At 42.9% G+C, this 17,743-nt stretch overlaps 1 protein-coding gene across 7 annotated transcripts in view; it reads left to right on the forward strand.

The window, feature by feature from the left end:
* Positions 1 to 2,189: 2,189 nt before the first annotated feature.
* Positions 2,190 to 17,743, forward strand: part of KIFAP3 (kinesin associated protein 3) — a 203,551-nt gene continuing 187,997 nt past the window's right edge. For 5 of the 7 annotated variants that reach the window (XR_009757971.1, XM_061585291.1, XM_061585307.1 and 2 more), the window contains exons 1-2: positions 2,191 to 2,374; positions 9,194 to 9,325. Coding sequence is in view for 6 of the 7 variants with exons in the window: in XM_061585291.1 (XP_061441275.1) it covers positions 2,343 to 2,374; positions 9,194 to 9,325 (164 nt within the window). In the remaining variant the exon portion in view is untranslated. Of the gene's footprint in view, positions 2,375 to 2,587; positions 2,694 to 9,193; positions 9,326 to 17,743 lie in introns of those variants that run through there. The other 2 variants (XM_061585275.1, XM_061585285.1) reach the window with 2 other exon arrangements.

Below are 17,743 nucleotides of genomic sequence, written 5' to 3' on the forward strand. Positions count from 1 at the left end.
ACCATGTTGGTTCTCCTTGTTCTCTCAGTGGCTTTTGACACCATTGACCATGGCATCCTTCTGGAGCGACTGAAGGAGATGGGAGTTGGAGGTACTGTATTGCATGGTTCCACTCCTACCTGAAAGACCACTACAAGAAAGTAATACAAGGTGATTGTTGCTTGGCTCCATGGCTTTTTGGCTGTGGGGTCCCACAAGGGTTCATTCGGCCTCCTATGGTATTTAGCATTTATATGAAACCATTGGGAGCTGTCATCTGGGGATTTGGAGTATGGTGTCATGCTGATCACACAGCTCTATATCTCCATTCCATCTGAATCAAGAGAGGTATGAAGGTGTTTGACAGGTGTTTGAAGGCAGTGATGGGCTGGATGGCAGCAAGAAACTGAGGCTGAATCCTTATTAAGACAGAAGTGCTGTGGTTGGGAGGTTCCCGTGTCCGGGAATTAGGTGTACAACCTTTTCTGGGAGTTGTTGGACTCCCCCTGAAGTAACAGGTTCATAGTCTTGGAATGTTCCTGGATTACAATTTGTCACTAGAGTGCCAAGTGGCTTCTGTGGCTCAGTGTGCTTATGCCCAGCTGAGGCTGATTCTCCAGCCACAGCTATTCCTGAACCGGAATAGCTTGGCCTCAGTTGTCCATGCTCTGGTGACTTCCCATCTGGACTACTGTAATGCACTGTATGTGGAGCTGCCCTCGAAGATAGTTTGGAGGCTGCAGCTAATGCAGAATGTGTCTGCTAGGCTGGAAAATGGGGCAGCCCAATGGGACTATGTGTCACCGGTCCTGAAGGCTGCCAGTGAGCTACTGGGCCTAATTCAAGGAGCTAGTGCAAGCATATAAAGCCCTAAATGGCATGGGACCCAAGTATCTAAAAGAGCGCCTTCCCCAGTATCAACCATCTCAAACCCTACAATCAGCAGGTGAGGCCTTGTTGTTGGTGCTGTTACTGAGCGTTGCCTGGTTGGCCCTGACCCTTGACAGGGCCTTTTCAGTGGTGGCTCCCAGTTTGTTAAATGCCCTCTCCAGTGAGGTGCATCTATCTCTATCACTATTAACTTTCAGGAGGAATTTGAAAACATTCCTGTTTACCCAGGAATTTGAAGGCTGAAGAGGACTGTACTTGGCAACCTGAAGATCATTGATGAAAGACTTTTTAAACTCTGTTTTAGAATATTTTTACTGTTTTATGATATTTTAACTGTGTTTTAGAATGTTTTAAATTGTAATTGTGTTTTTGGAATGTTTTAAACTGTTTTTACTATTTTTTTTCTTTTTGTTAAATTGTTTTATGTTTGCTGTCCTGGGCTCCTTTGGGAGGAAGGACGGGATATAAATTCAATAATTAAATAATGCAATTATGTCCAGTTCCCAAATTATAAAAGGTCATCAACTAAAGAGCATGTAGACTGATTTTCTTCCTTGCTGAGAAACATTGTTCTGTCCAGCTACTAGGAGCCCTTGCCTTTTGAAAGTACTGGGCACTTACTCTCAAATCAGCTTGAAACTGATCTACTCATAAGTACCACTGAGTTCAGTGGGACTAGTCCCAAGTAAATATACATAATTGTGCATAGGATAGCAGCAGTAGTATTTAAGTAAATGATATTGTTTACTGTCCTTGCATGCACACACAGGCAGAATCACAAACAGAAATCCATTAATTCAGTAACAAAATAGCACACAAGTTAAAAATAAATCCAAAATGTAAGGCATAATTTAAAATGAGTTGTCCAGAACTAAATTCAGACTGCAGCCCTAGGCACTCTTAAGCTCTCTTGAGCACAGTGGGACTCACGCTTTTAAATCTGAGAAGAGCAGCGTCCTAACCCAACCTGCTTGTGAATTAGAAAATTAAGATATAATACATTGCCATGAGGAGCATCGGCTAGCATTCTGTCAGAACTAGATATTTTGTAGTTACTTCAGTACCTTGAAACAAGTGAAAGCAGGCTTGCCGTCCTCCCCCCTTTCCTTCTTTAAAATAATATTTGTTTTTCTTTCCCTTCTTCTAAATGTTATTTCCTGAAGGGTAAAATCCTGTGCTGTCACGAGGTAGCAAACCCAACTGAACACAGTGCGTAAACCTAATTCTAAATAGACTCTCAAACAATAGCCTGCCCCCACTCCATTCATGCCCTACAAAGGCATTCGTCCCTTCGTTCTTTTCCGGACTCACCATGTGCGCCTGCGCTTAGGGTGACCGATAGCGCCTGCGCACCACCAGCCGCTTTCCTCTCCCTCTCCTTAGTAACGGTACCTTCCCCATCCGCCTGCTGCGGCAGCCACCCCTTTCAGCCTCCTTTCCGATTCAGTGTCGCCGCCGCCGCCGCCGCCAGCATGCAGGGGGAGGACGCCCGGTACCTCAAGAGGTAACGCTTCTTCCAGCAAAGGCAAAAGGGGGCATGTGATGTACTGAATGGAATCGCTTTTGAAGTGCAAATACGAGGGGAAGGCCGGGGAAGGCCGGGAAGGGCGCGGCTGTCTTGCGTTAAGGGAGGGGGGGCGGGGGGATTGTTGATGATCGCGAAGGATGCCTGGGAGGCTCCGCGGGCTGTGCCAGAAATGGGTGGGGCGTAGCTGAGCTACATCAAAGGGCTGCTAGTACTGAAAAGGGCTGAGGGAGCACGGAATAGCCAAGTCCCCCGAGGAGGCGCAGAGTCACGAGGGGTAGAGGATGCCACCTGCAAGGTCAGGGAAGAGTCAGGCTGAGCCTGGCACCCTAGGCGAGGAGCCTGATGGGGGCGGCGGAGCAAAGTACGCCGCCTCTCAAGCCAAGCCCGCCCCCCGCCCCCGTTGGTTTTGGCCCTTCACCCTGAAATGTTACTGAGGTGGCAGGTTTCGCCTGGGAGTTGGGAATCGCAGAGATTGGTGGATGGGCTACTGGTGGGGTGGTGATGGGCAAGAGTGGTAGATAAAAAAGAGAGGAAGAAACGATGGAATGGCAGAAAGTGGTGGTGGGTTTGTGAAGACGGTGACTGCCAATGGAGGCTGGTCCTCTGGCCTACTGGGTCACAGTCCTCCCAAGAAAAATAAATGATATTTAACGGCCCCCCAAAGTCTCAAAGCCACACATTCTGTCCCACAGACATACTTCTATGAACTTACAGATGCTGGTGGAGGCATTTCTGCCAATCTGCTTTGTGGTCAGTCAGGTCTCTGTTCCACTTAGCTAATCCTAAACCAAAAGTGTAGTTATGGGAAGGAGGTTTTCCCATATATCTCTAGGCAGAACAAAAAACAGGTGACTGAAATTTTCATTTAGGAGGATTGCCAGCTTTTCAGCCCTAGTTGTGAAGGTTCCCTCTTTCTCCTGTTGTTATGAGGCCAATTGCAGCTTTGGTATAGAGCTGGTGATGCTACCTTGAAGTGCATTTTGAGCATGTTCAGAGCTGTTTCCTTCAAGGCCATACCCATACTGCCTTAACTAGGCCCCATCTCTGTGTTTGTCATCCCTGGTCAGCATTCCCTAGTCAGTTGTTCACTTATTTTTATCTTGATACTTGCTGAATTTTTATTTCACTGAGCTGTCTATTTGTGTGAGTGTATCTTCTCTGTACAGTTTTTTAATTTATGCAATTTTTGTTTATTGGATGGGAAGGGGTGGTTTAAAATTGATATTTTAAAAAACCTATTTTCTAATCAGCTTTTCACTCTCATTAAGAGCTGATGGAATAGATAATTATGCTAAGAGGGAAGTGGGGAGTGGCTTTGTTCAAAGACTTGCTGAGACGTGTATTTCTTTTTGGATCATGTGAGTCTGTTGATACAGTTAATGATGGAAATTCTGCTTGTAGCTTGATTTAACCTGGCTGGGGTTACTGACTGCTGTTGTCAGTTTGGTGTGTGGAGACTGAGTGCAGAACAATAATATTGCAGTGACTGTAAGATGCACTGTTTACACAAAGGATGGTGAACAAACTGGAACACACACTAGGAATGAGAAAAGCCCTCTGGAACTGTCTCTGGCCACACTCACACCATACATTTATTCCACTGTTATTCCACTTTAAACAGCCATGGTTTCTTCCAAAGAATCCTGGGAAGTGTAGTTTGTTGAAGGGTGCTGAGAAACCCCTATTCCTTTCACAGAGCTACACTTGTCAGAGTGGTTGAACAGTCAGTCCCTCTTCCCAGAGAACTCTTAGAACTGTAGCTCTATAAGGGGAATAGGGGTTTCCTAACAACTCTCACAATAACAAAAGAGAGGCCACATTCACATCACACATTTATTACACTTTAAACAGCCACGGCTTCCCCCAAAGAATACAATCTAGAAGTGTTTTCTTATATTGGGTCTTGATACACCTGAGAGATACAAGTGCACTCAGCCTCATTTCCCAGTTGGCTACCATGAGAAATAATGGGACCTGGTTACAATTAGAAGATAGTGCTATCCATGTACTGAACAGAAACTTGAAGATAGCTCTTGAAATGGTTTTTAAAGTATGATGCAAGTATGGCCTGGAACAGATACTGCTTTGCATGTAGTTCTCCCATCTATCAAAATAAGGATAGTAGAAACTGCTTTTGCTGAGTATTCTGAGGATAAACAAAACAGTCTAAAGCACATTTCATGTTAAAAGTTCTTTCTAAGTAATATTACTATTCATCTGAAAAACGTTTCTGTTCACCTGAAAAAGGGCAGGGAAGAACTGTATTTGCTTGTGTTGCTGATGGGAAGTGGCCTTTGGATCGGTCATTTTCTTTTTTTGTGCTAGGATTGGGCATGGTTTTTCCTCACTGCCTTTTCGTTAGAAATTGTTTTATTAGTAGTTCATTTTTATCCCACTTACATTCCACAGCATGACGTGAAAATAAGACTTTTTATCAAAAGACAGAGGATCTAATACAGGGGTGGCCAAACTTGCTTAACGTAAGAGCCACGTACGATAAACGTCAGATGTTTGAGAGCCGCAAGACATGAATAAATATTACACACACGTTTTTATTGTTACATGCACATTTTGTTACAAAAATTTTATATAAATATTAAGAAATATATGTACGTAATAATATTTATTCATGTATGTAGTTTTTAAACTGTTAATTTGTATTAGTTTCAATAATCACAAAGTACACATGTCTATACCAAATGTTTTCAAAATCCTGAATGATTATTGTTTTAACTGTATTGAGCATATTTAATAAGGTAATGAACTACAGAAACATCTAAGAAAAATATGCAAATAAAAGGCGTAAAAACAGATATTTTCATGATATTTATTTGTCTTAGTAAAGGTGTTGATTTGTAAGGATAGCACGATGCTTCGACTTCACAAACTTCATTACAGAGTACAGTGATTCACAGCAGTATGTTGTGCTGAAAATTGAGATGAGTCGCACACTGGTTTTCTTCAGTTCAGGATATTTTATTTCTGGAACTTGCTTCCAGAACTCAATTGTAGACTGGGATTTATGGATCATCTTTAGACCCAGGTCCTCCTGTAATTCTGTTAGTTCCATTTCCACAGCAGATGATTCTGTAACCAGAGGTTCAAGAATTGGACAACCATCATTGATCACATCAACCATGAATGGATTTACAAGAAAGGCGAAGCAGGGCTTCAGCTTCTGCAAGCCCTCAAACCTGTCTAGGAAATTATCAAGCAGTCCTTGTAATTTATCTTTGTATTCTTCCAGTTTGTGGTCTTTTATTTCAATATCAGGGAATGTATTTACTCTTCTTTTGAGATTGGGAAAGTAACTGAAGTTTCTTGACAGTATGTCTCTTAATCTCTTATTTTATTCTGAAAACTGAAAATTGTCTGAGTAAGATCAAAAACAATCTTATCCTTCCCCTGGAGTGCCAAGTTGAGAGTTTGTAGATGATATCAGTAAGGAACATTAGATCTTGCATCTATTCATCATTTTCCAGTTGAGGCTCCAACAGATCCACAAACCTACTTAAGACATTGCTGGTTGACAGCCACCTCACAATGCAGAAGAAAGAGACATCACTGGGTTTATCTTCAAGCTCCAGTTCTTCAATAAAATTTTTGAACTGTCTGTGGGTCTTCCCATTTAAGCGTATGAAATTGACAATTTCAAGAACAGATTTCATAACATTTTCATACTTGAAGTATCTGGCTGCCAGGTGTTCACGATGAATAATGCAATGAACAGGGAGAAACTCTGGAAAGCTGGGATCATTTTTCATAAGTGCAATTAATCCTGCATTACCCCCCACCATTGCAGGTGCTCCATCTGTTGCAACACTGACGAGTTTATCCAGTGGAATATCAGCATTTGTTAAGGCTGTGTCTAAGTGCATTTTTAATGTCAACATCACGAGTTGTTTCTTGTAGTGCCACTAGGTCCAACATCTCTTCTTTCACAGTTACATCAGAGGAAACATAATGAACAAATACCGCCAGTTGTGGGTTGTCTTGTATGTCTGTAGATTCGTCAAGAACAAAGCTGAATGCAAGGGAATTCTTTAAATCATTTTGAATTTTGCCCGCAACATCAGCACTGATCTGGGAGATAGCCCTCTCTGTAGTGTGGCGTGAAGCTGGTGTTTGTGCTATTAGTCACTGAAATTTTGTGTTATTTGGATCTAACACTGCACAACAACATATATATGTCAAAGAGCCGCACATATATGTCAAAGAGCCGCATGTGGCTCGCCAGCCGCGGTTTGACCACCCTTGATCTAATATTTCCAAAATACTTGGAAGTTATTTAAAACCACAATATTGGAATCTCAGCTGCAGTGTATGTCACAGATCAAGACATGTACCACCAGGGCCCAGAGGATGCCTTTGTGGTTAACAAGCAGAGTCAAAGAAGTCATTAGAAGCGAGAAGACTTCCTGCAGAAAATGAAAGTCTTATCCAAATGAGGAAAATGAAAAGGAACACAAACTTTGGCAAAATATAGTAGGGCCCCACTTTTCGGCAGCCTGCTTTTCAGCGTTCTGCTAATATGGTGGCTTTCAATTAGAGTAAAGCCCCCTCATATGGTGCTTGCTCCGCTTTTATCGTGTTTTTCGGGCATCAGGCACCATTTTATTGATGGAGTTCTGTTTTTTGGCGGGTTTTGCTTTTAGGTGGGGGTCTGGAATGTAACCCGCCTTATGAGTGGGGGCCTACTGTAAATGCAAGCAGATAATAAGGGATGCTAAAAAGAGGGAAACAAAAAGATTTGAGGAGCACATTGCTGAAAACATAAAGACAAACAACACAGCATTCTTTAAATACAGTAGTAGCAGAAAACAAGCTGGAGAAGTGGTTGACCATTGGATACCAGGGGAGTCCAAATGTGTGAGGATCAGGAGATTGCAGAGAAGCTGAATTATTTTTAACAAAATCTGTCTTCACAGCTGACGGTATAGGGCAGATCCCTGTGCCTGAACTAACTTTCACAGGAAGAGAGCCTGGGAAACTAAGCTACATAGTTGTGACAAGAGCCTAAATTCTAGGCCTTACTGACAAAATAAAAACTGACAACTCACCATGTCTGGATGGCATCCACCTGAGAGTTCTGAACTCAAATGTGCTGATATTCTAACAAAAATAGGTAACTTGCCTCTAAGATAACTTTCTATACTGTGGCCACTTTACAGTCCTCAGATAACACAATTTTTGTAAAAAAAAAAGAAAAAAGGATCCAATGGGGTACTGGAAAATACAGGCCAGTTAGCTTCTGTTTTGGGGAAACTGGTAGAAAGCATTGTGAAAGATAGACTTCTAAACCATATAGAAGTACAAGCTTTGTTGAAGCAAAACCAGAATGGCTTCTGCAAGGGTAAGTCCTGTCTCACTAACCTTTTGGAGTTCTTTGAGAGTGTCAACAAGCCTATAGATAGAGGTGCTCCAATTGACATTGTGAACTTTTAAAAAGCTTTTGACAAAGTATCTTACCAAAGTCTCAAGAGTCAAGCTTAGAACTCATGTCCTCTTGTGGATCAAGAACTAGTTAAGAAGCAGAGAATAGGAATAAATGGAGATACATAGAAACTGGAGTCCCCCAAGTATCGGTATTCAGACCTGCACTTTCTGATTTGTGTATAAATGGTTTAGAGTTGGGTGAGCAGTGAGGTAGCTAAGTTTGCTCATGATACCAAGAAGAGTTCCAAAAGGATCTCTCCAAATGGGATGAATGGGCAGTAAAATGACAAATGCAATTCAGTGTAAGCAAGTGTAAAGTGATGCACGTTGGCACAAAAAAATCTGATTCTCACATATGCACTCATGGCATCTGAACTGGACGTGACTGACTAGGAGCAAGACCTTGGTTCAGAAAAGGGCAACCCAAATTATCAAGGGGGTGGAGCAACCCCTCTATGAGGAAGGTTGCAGCATTTGGGACTTTTTAGTTTAGAGAAAAGGTGCGTAAGAGGAGACATGATAAAAGTGTGTAAAATTATGCATGACATGGAGAAAGTGGAAGAAGAAAAGGTTTTCTTCCTGTCTGAAAACTATGGAATTTGCAGAGGCAGTGATCGCTTCCAACTTGGATGACTTTAAAAGAGGATTAGACAAATTAATGGAAAATAAGGCTACAAAAGGCTACTAGCCATGATGTCTGTGCTCTGGCTCCGCTGTTGGAGGCAGTATGCATCTATATACCAGTTGCTGGGAATCACAGGAGGGGAGAGTGCTGCTTTGCTCAGGTCCTTGTTGTGGGTTCCCCACAGACATCTGGTTGGTCACTGTGAGAACAGGTTGGTGTACTAAATGGGCCTTTGATTCAGAAGGCTCTTCTTAGGTACATATTGTCTCACACCAGCCATGTAATTACTGTGCAAAATACAAGAGTGCTCAGTTGTCTTAAAGTCCAATCCTTGCTATCATTTAGGCACCTTGCAATAATGTTTTCCCAGCCTTTGGGGAATTATTAATGCAAGCACTCTTTAACTTGGATGTTTGATTTTACCATCTATTTTATATTGGCTGTTTCTGTTTTAGTTTGTTGCTTTAATTTGCTATATTAGTTTGTATGCTTTTAGTATTTGAAATTGCACTTTTTGATTTCTTACTATTATGTTACGTTGGCCTCAGGAACATACACCTATGTTGAAGGTGTGGGATATGCGAATGAATGAATGCATAAATAAATGATTGTTAAGGCACCGTAGAATGGGAAAATATTCAAGGACTTCTCTCTGAGCCTCTGATATACTTTTCTTATTGTATCACCCAGCATAAATGTAACTTATCACACTTACTTTTTTTTTTACTTAACAGGAAGGTAAAAGGAGGAAATATTGATGTACACCCATCAGAAAAGGCACTTATTGTTCACTATGAAGTAGAAGCTACAATCCTTGGGGAGATGGGAGATCCTATGCTGGGAGAGCGCAAGGAGTGTCAAAAAATGTAAGCTTATAGTATCTTCATAAGTTCTTGTTAAAAAATGCTTGATGTCTAGCTGTTTCATTTTAAATGTTTTCATTTACAGAATTTTAGGTGCTTGATTGAGCATATTGGACATGTTCAGTAAACTATACAGTGTAAACTTTACATACTATATAAATACATCCACAATTTTTTATGTATATAAGGAAAAAACAATAAAGCACCCAATGTAGCATTGGGCTGACACTTCCGCCTTTTATGGGGCCATTTGGGTCACCATGTAAAGGGAGAAATTTTCAGAGACTTTCATGGTGGGGCCGAGGGGAGAGTAAATTGAGAACAATTGTGGGGGGGCTTGCTTCTATGAAGAGCTGGCAGAGGATTCTTCCCGTTTCTTACTTTTAAACAACTCCCCTTTGTTGCTTCTTGGAGCCTTTTTTTTAATGACTTGCCTTTCTCTCTTCCTTCCCTCTGGGTTAGAAATTTATCTGGCAAATATTTTGACCGAATGCTAACTTAATCTGGTTTAGAAGTTAAAATTCAAAGTTTTATTTATCAAATTATTTTTATTTGAATACTTGTAAATGTGTTAAGACTTCACAATAGTCTTCACTTCAATAGGCTATATTTCTTTACATTGTGTTTTAAGAAAAAAACCAACAGAACTGAAAACAATTAATGTATTATACAGCCACAAGAGGGGCTGTATACTATAGCCAGCGTGGATTTTTCACATTCTGCAATGTTAAATTGAAAATATCCCCCCATGCCATTCTGATGCTTCCCATAAGCTCATTTCAAAACAAAACCTTACAAAACATACAGTCCTGAACTCAGAACTGCTTGCTTAACAACCCTCTCAATTTTCATGGCGATACACAAAACAGTCAGAGAGAATCGAGAGTTCAGAGTGTAAAAAGAGGGGAAAGAATCCCAGATCCCTTTTGGACTTTTTTCTGAGAGTTCTCATAATCTGTTGAAATTCATTAAAAATCAGCCATGTTCACAGAGTACCTGTAATCCTGTTACTGACCTTGCCCCGTACACTGACCTTAATCTTCTGCAGTTTAAAAGTTAAAAAAATGCCTGGCTGATTTTTAATTAATTTAAGAAGTTTTGCAATGAACTGAATGATAGTGTCGGGCATGCTCAGTAAGAACCAACTGTCAGTGTTCTAAAAGCCAGACTCACAGCTGCTTGGCTTGTCTAATCAGGAGGTCACACCCGTACCAGACTTTGGTTCACTTTAGACAGTCATGGCTTCCCCCAGAGAATCCTGGGAAGTGTAGTTTATAAAAGGTGCTGAGAAGAGACTCCTATTCCCCTGACAGAGCTCCAGTGGCCAGAGTGGTTTAACAGTCAGCCTGATTGAAGGTCTGTGAGGGGAACAGGGCATCTCCTAGCAGCTCTCAGCATCCTTCACTAACTGCACTTCCCAGGATTCTTTGTGAGTAGCCATGACTGTCTAAAGTGAAATAAAGGCCTGGTGTGGATGTGGCCAGGGACAGCTTTGGTTTAAATTTGAGTGGGAGGCTACATGTACCTGCTTAGAATAAAAATGTGGGGGAAACCCTGAAAAGCAATGATACTGTTCACAATGTTTTCCTTTTGGAAAGGTAAGGGGCTTCCCCTCTGCCCAGTGCCCACCCATCCAATCTTCTCCCTTCCCCCGGGTCAGTCTTGGACTACGACCTGGGAGACCAGGGTTCAAATCCCCACACAGCCATGGAGCTGACTGGGTGACCTTGGGCCAGTCACTGCCTTTCAGCCTCAGAGGAAGGCAATGGTAAAACCACCTCTGAATACCGTTTACCATGAATATTCATAGGGTCACCATAAGTCAGGATCGACTTAAAGGCAGTCCATTTCCATTTTCAAACATGATTGCACAGAAATAAATCCCATTGAACTCAAAAAGTAAGCAACTGATCAAACCAACCCTCCCTTCTCCCTCCTATCCCCTCCCTCTTGCCCCTTCCCTCCCCCTTCCTTTGCCCCTCCCTTTCCCTCCCCATCCCCTTCCAATCCCCTCCTTCCCCTTCCTCCCCCTCCCCTTCCTCCTCCCCATGGGCAGTTTTACATATTTTAAGCATGATTGCACGGGAGTAAATACCATTGAACTCTATAAGCATGCAAATGATCAAACCTGCCCTCCCCTCCCCCTTCCTTTGCCCCCCTCCAATCCGCTCCTTCCTGTCCCCCTTCCTCTCCTCCCCCATGGTCAGATTTACCTATCCTAGCTGGTATAGCACAGTGGGGAGGAGAGCCTGGCTGGGAGTCCAGATTCTGTGAGTTCAAATCCCCGCTCGTGTCTGCTGGGTGTAAAGGGCCAGCTAGAGATCGCCTCCACAGTGAATGGCTCAGGGGTTACGTGCTCTGCCACCCGTGGGCAAGCTGCATAGTCCCAAGGAGCCCAGTTGCCCCCCAGCTGGCAGTTGCAGACAAGGAGGGCTGGCTTGTGCAGCTGTGGCAAGCTGAGCAGGCCCTTAGCCAGCTGGAGAGGACTAGCCTCAGAGGGAGGCAATGGAAAAAACCCCTCTGATAATAATATTGTACTGCCCTACAATATTGTCAAAATGGAAACACCATTTGGGTTGGTCTTTCACAGTCAAATCCACTTCCTGTGTACCTTGGAATAATTTGGTAACGTGTGCCTATGAGCATATGGTGAGTGACGGCAGCACTTGCAATCCACCCAAATAATAGAAAGAAGACATGTGCTGTGCTGATCTTGTTTTAGCAGGGAGGAAGCAACATTATTAAGAGTTGATATAGTTCAGATGGTCAGTTTAAATATGTCTGATTTATTTTGCAGTTTTAGTGAAGATTCCTACAGGAAATCATTTTCTTTTGTTTCTATTTCTGTGAATATTTGAAGTATAGCAACACTTTGAAAATGTACAATAAAAAAACCTCCAAAAATAATTGTGGAATAGTCTCCGGTGGACATCCGGAGTGTCTCAGTTTGCACAAATAAAACAGTGGGAGGTGAAATATATTCTGGCAAAATTCTACATGTGCTCTATGTTTTTAATTGACCGTGCCCACCTTTCTTTAAATGAAGTGGTTTAATATAGCAGGCTGAAAACATGCATCCTTTTTTCTCCAACAGTCATTGCTGAAGTAGCAACATATTGTAATCAGTCTGATTTTACATCAAACTGCAGTTTCAGATTCAACTGTTAATACACTCAAAATAGAAATAGAACATAACCTCCAATTTGAAACACAGAAGGCTGTCTTCACCATCATATGACATTGACCAATAAAAAGGCTTTGAAATTAATAAAAATAAATTTGACACAGGTTTCTGGGATGAATAATGAGGGAAATAAAATTTTCTAGTTTAGATTCTCTGTAGAAACATTAGTAACACAGGAAAGAAGCAAAGTAAGAAGAACACCAACAAACATACAAAAATATAATTCCCTATCTTTGGAGATTGCAGGTGTTGTCACTACTCACCATACACTCAGAGGCACATGTTACCAAATTCTTCCAAGCTACACAGCAAGTGGATTGGACTGTGAAAGAGCAACCCAAATTGTCTTTGCATTTTGACAAATTTGTAGTGCAGGACAATGTCTCAGAGAGGAGTTCAGGTCTCCTGCTCCCCTGGTGCACGCACTATAGCTGCCCAATTTCCCTGCTTTTTAAAGTTTGGTAGAAATATCTGTGGGCTATAGGTACATTCTTAAACTGCAAGGTTTTTTGCCTATTAGTGAATTTCCCTGCTTTTTAATCCGGGAGGTAAGAAATGGGATCCTGTGCAAGTTTGCTGAGAATGGATTGATCATTTGCATGCTTATTGAGTTAAGTGGGATTTACACACATACACCAGGCAATCATGCTTAGGATAGGTGAAACTGACCACAGGGGATGGGGAAGGGAGGAGGGGGAGGAGTGGAAAGGCAGAGGGGAGGACTGGGATGGGAGCAGGCAGGAGGGGGAGGGGAGAAGGACAGATGTGGTCGTTTACATATTTATTGAGTTCAGTGGGATTTACTCCCGTGCAATCATGCTTAGGATAGGTAAAACTGAGTGGGGGGGAGGGACGGAGGGCTGGAGTGGGCAAGGAAGGTGGAAGAAGGAAGAGGGGAGGAGAAAGGGAGAGGAAAGGGGAAGGAGGGAAAAGGCAGGTCTGATCATTTGTATGATTATTGAGTTGAATCGGATATACTCCTATGCAATCATGATTAGGATAGGTAAAACTTACCAGGCTGGGCCTGCCAACCTGCTTTTTAAAGTTTGGTAGATATAGCTGTGGGCTATAGGTACATTCTTAAACTGCAAGGTTTTTTGCCTGTTAGTGAATTCATTTTAGAACATGTTGAAAGCTGTGTGTAATATATGCTGTGATAGTTTACTTGAAAAAAGTTAACTCCAACTTTAAAATTGCCCAGTTTAACTGGCATTATATTCAGTTACTATGTTACTGTGATTGTTAAGGCATCTTCAGACCTTTTTGTACAACTCATGTTGGTTTTGCTAGCCATGGACAAGTAGCAAGGAGCTATCCAGGATGCTGCTGCTCTGCCCCCAAGCTGTGGACATCTTGTTCAGCCATATGTTTGACTCTGATACTCTGCAACTATTGGCAACACACTTTCAAGTTTATCTCACAGTCAAAAGGACTAAAAACTGAGATTCTCAAGAAGCAGATTCTATGTCCCGTACTATATTTTAGTCTTTTTCTCTCTGTTCCTGTGGCATAATGACATGCACAACCTTGTCTATGCTCCACCTACTGATGCTGCTTTTGCGTCTAAGCTCTATGTTACATTTTCAAGGACCAAGATTTTTCCTTGTTCTTTCACTTATTCTTCTTGTGATTCTGGAGACAATAGCAGCATATCCAATATGGCACTGTCTGTCTCTTCCCTGTAAAAAGTAGGTTAATTGATGTTTCAGTTTACTTATTCAGGGACTTCTGGCACTCCTGAGGTAGTCTTCGGTAGTTAAGGTCTCCTGTATCCTTGCAGGTCTACTTTTTGGGAGAGGTCTGTGTGAAGAGTGGTCCTCCTTTAGGAATTCAAGGCAGGGAGTGATCCAGTTTCAGGTGAATTGAGGCATTGGGAGCAAATAGGACTTTATGGCTATCGTCTGCCCTATTGGTGGCTTCTGTCCTGGGTTTGCTTCTTTCTCTTTCTTCTTCTATTTGCTCTCCTTGTACTGCTTTCCCTCACCATCTCTGCCCCTTCCCCGTCTCTCCTTCTAGTTGTCTCTATCTCATCTTGTTCCTTTCCACAACTGCTTCCTAGCCAGCTCAGCATGGACCATCCTCCAAGCCTCTTGGTAAGGTGTTTTTTGAGCAGGATGGAGGTGACTGTAGTGAGTGGGGGGTGGCCCTGGATAATTTTTATTCATTTTATCTGTGTTTTTATTACAGTACTTCCACATTCAAAATAATAGTGTTATTTTGTTATACTTACTAATGGGTCACTATTTTTTTCTTGCATGCTGAGAACTGCCTGATCTTAAACGTGTTTATGTGGAAGTAAATCCCACTGAATATAATGGATTATTTCTGATACACAAATTTAGGATTACATACATTTAGGGTTTCATCTAGTGTAACTTGCCTGGGTCTGCTCATTGAGCAGCAATTTGATCCTACCTTGTGTAGTTCAAGTCAAATGTTGTGTTGGCTGAATTGCAATAGGCCTTGGTGTATATAGGACATCTTCCTATGGGAGATCAGGGTAGGATTCACTGTACTTGGCTTTCTGGGTGCTGGAAGAAGTATAGCATCTGGAATTCAAGAGTGGTGCAAGGATATATTTTCTTTCCATTTATAGTCAATGAAATCTTCTGATTTGGTACAACAAAAATGACTTTGAAGGTGACTGGAAGGTAGTAGGTTAACTATTAAAATCTACTGATTTATATGATGATTTGTGTTTGCATTTTGTAGTCCCTTCTCATAGAATCATAGAGCTGGAAGGGGCCTTGTAGGCCATCGAGTCCAACCCCCTGCTCATAGCAGGAAATCCACAGCTAGAGCATCTCCCGCAGATAGCTGTCCAGCCTCTGCTTGAAGACATCCAGCGAAGAGGATCCCACCACCTCCCTAGGCAGTCGGTTCCATTGCCGAACCGCCCTTACTGTCAAGAAGTTCCTTCTAATGTCTAGTCTGAATCTACGCTCCTGCAACTTAAAACCATTAGACCTAGTCCTACCCTCTGGGGCAGCAGAGAACAAATCTGTACCCTCCTCTATGTGACAGCCCTTCAGGTACTTAAAGAGTGCAATCATCACCCCTCAGCCTTCTCTTCACCAGACTGAACATGCCAAGTTCCTTCAACCTTTCCTCATAAGACTTGTTCTCCATACTGGCGATCATCCTCACCGCCCTCTTCTGAACCCGCTCCAACTTGTCTATATCTTTCTTAAAATGAGGCGCCCAGAACTGAACGCAGTATTCCAGATGAGGCCTGACTAATGCCGAATATAGTGGGACTATTACTTCCCTCGACCTGGAAACTATAGCTCTGTTTATGCAGCCCAAAACCGTGTTTGCCTTTTTTGCTGCAGCATCACACTGCTGGGTCATGTTCAACTTGCGATCCACTACAATTCCAAGGTCCTTCTCACACGCACTACTGCTAAGCCGGGTATTTCCCATCCTGTACCCGTGCATTTTGTTTTTGTGGCCTAAATGCAGAATCCTGCATTTGTCTTTATTGAATGTCATTTTATTAATTTCAGCCCAATTTTCTAGTCTATCCAGGTCCCTTTGGATTTTATTCCTGTCTTCCATTGTGTTAGCTATCCCTCCCAGTTTCATATAATCCGCAAACTTCATAAGGCTTCCCTCCACCCCATCATCTAAGTCATTGATAAAAATGTTGAAGAGTATCGGCCCCAGGACAGAACCCTGTGACACTCCACTCGAAACCTCCTTCCAGTCCAAAGCAGAGCCACTGACGACCACTCTGTGAGTACGGTTTTCCAACCAGTTGTGAATCCACCTGACAGTATTTCCATGTAGTCCGCACTGGTGGCCAACCAGTTGTTGACACACTTGGATGAAACGGATTACTTGGATCCATACCAATCGGGTTTCAGGACTGGTCACGGAACTGAAACAGCCTTGGTCGCTCTGGTAGATGATATGAGGAGGGCATTAGATAGGGGAGAATTCACCTTTCTTGTCCTCCTCGATCTCTCAGCGGCTTTTGATACTGTCGACCACAGTATCCTTTTACATCGCCTGGAGGGATTGGGAATTGGAGGCACTGTATTACAGTGGTTCCGTTCCTTTCTCTCCGATAGGTACCAACAGGTAGTGTTGGGGGAGGAGGTTTCAGACCCTTGGCCTCTCAATTGTGGTGTGCCACAGGGCTCTATCCTCTCTCCCATGCTATTTAACATTTATATGAAGCCGCTGGGGACAATCATTAGGAGATTTGGGCTGCAGTGTCACCAATATGCAGATGACACTCAGCTCTATCTCTCGTTTAAATCTTCACCAGAGTTGGCTGTGGAGACCTTGTCCAAGCGCCTGGAATCCGTGAGTGGATGGATGGGAAGGAACAAGCTGAAGTTGAACCCCGATAAGACCGAGGTGCTACTCGTGGGGGACAAGAGAAGGTTGGGAGATGTTGACCTGAAGTTCAGTGGGGTGAGTCTACCCCTGAAGGACCAGGTCCGCAGCCTTGGGGTTGTGCTTGATTCCAGGCTGTCCATGGAGGCTCAGATTTCGGCAGTGAGCCGGGCAGCCTGGTATCAACTACACCTCATACGAAGGCTGAAACCCTACCTTCCTGTTCATCAGCTCCCACTGGTAGTACACACCCTGGTCACCTCTCGATTGGATTACTGTAATGCGCTCTACGTGGGGTTACCCTTGAAAACGGTCCGGAAACTACAACTTATACAAAACGCGGCGGCTCGACTACTTACGAATAGTCACCGCCAGGATCACATCACACCAGTGTTGTTCGATCTACACTGGCTTCCAGTTGTCTTCCAGGCCCAATTCAAGGTGTTGGTATTAACCTTTAAATCCCTATACGGTCTCGGCCCAGTTTATCTAAAGGAGCGCCTTCAACGCCACCAATTATGCTGCCCGACAAGATCAGCCACACAGGGCCTTCTCTCAATCCCGCCGACAAAAACAGCTAGATTGGCGGGAACTAGAGAGAAGGCATTCTCAGTGGCGGCCCCCACTCTCTGGAACTCCCTCCCACAAGATCTACGGCACGCCTCTTCCCTAAATGTATTTCGTAAAGCCTTAAAGACCTGGCTCTTTCAACAGGCCTTTGGGATTTCCGGGGAGGGTTAACTTCTATGACTGAAATGCCTCTTACCCTGCACTAGTATTGTTGTTGCTGTTGTATTGTTTATATATTGTATTAATGTATTTTATCGCATTGTGTTTTAACTGTTTACATGTACGTCGCCTAGAGTGGCCATCGGCCAGATAGGCGACACATA

This window comes from Rhineura floridana, chromosome 1, assembly GCF_030035675.1.
Source record: "Rhineura floridana isolate rRhiFlo1 chromosome 1, rRhiFlo1.hap2, whole genome shotgun sequence".
NCBI lineage: Eukaryota > Metazoa > Chordata > Lepidosauria > Squamata > Rhineuridae > Rhineura > Rhineura floridana.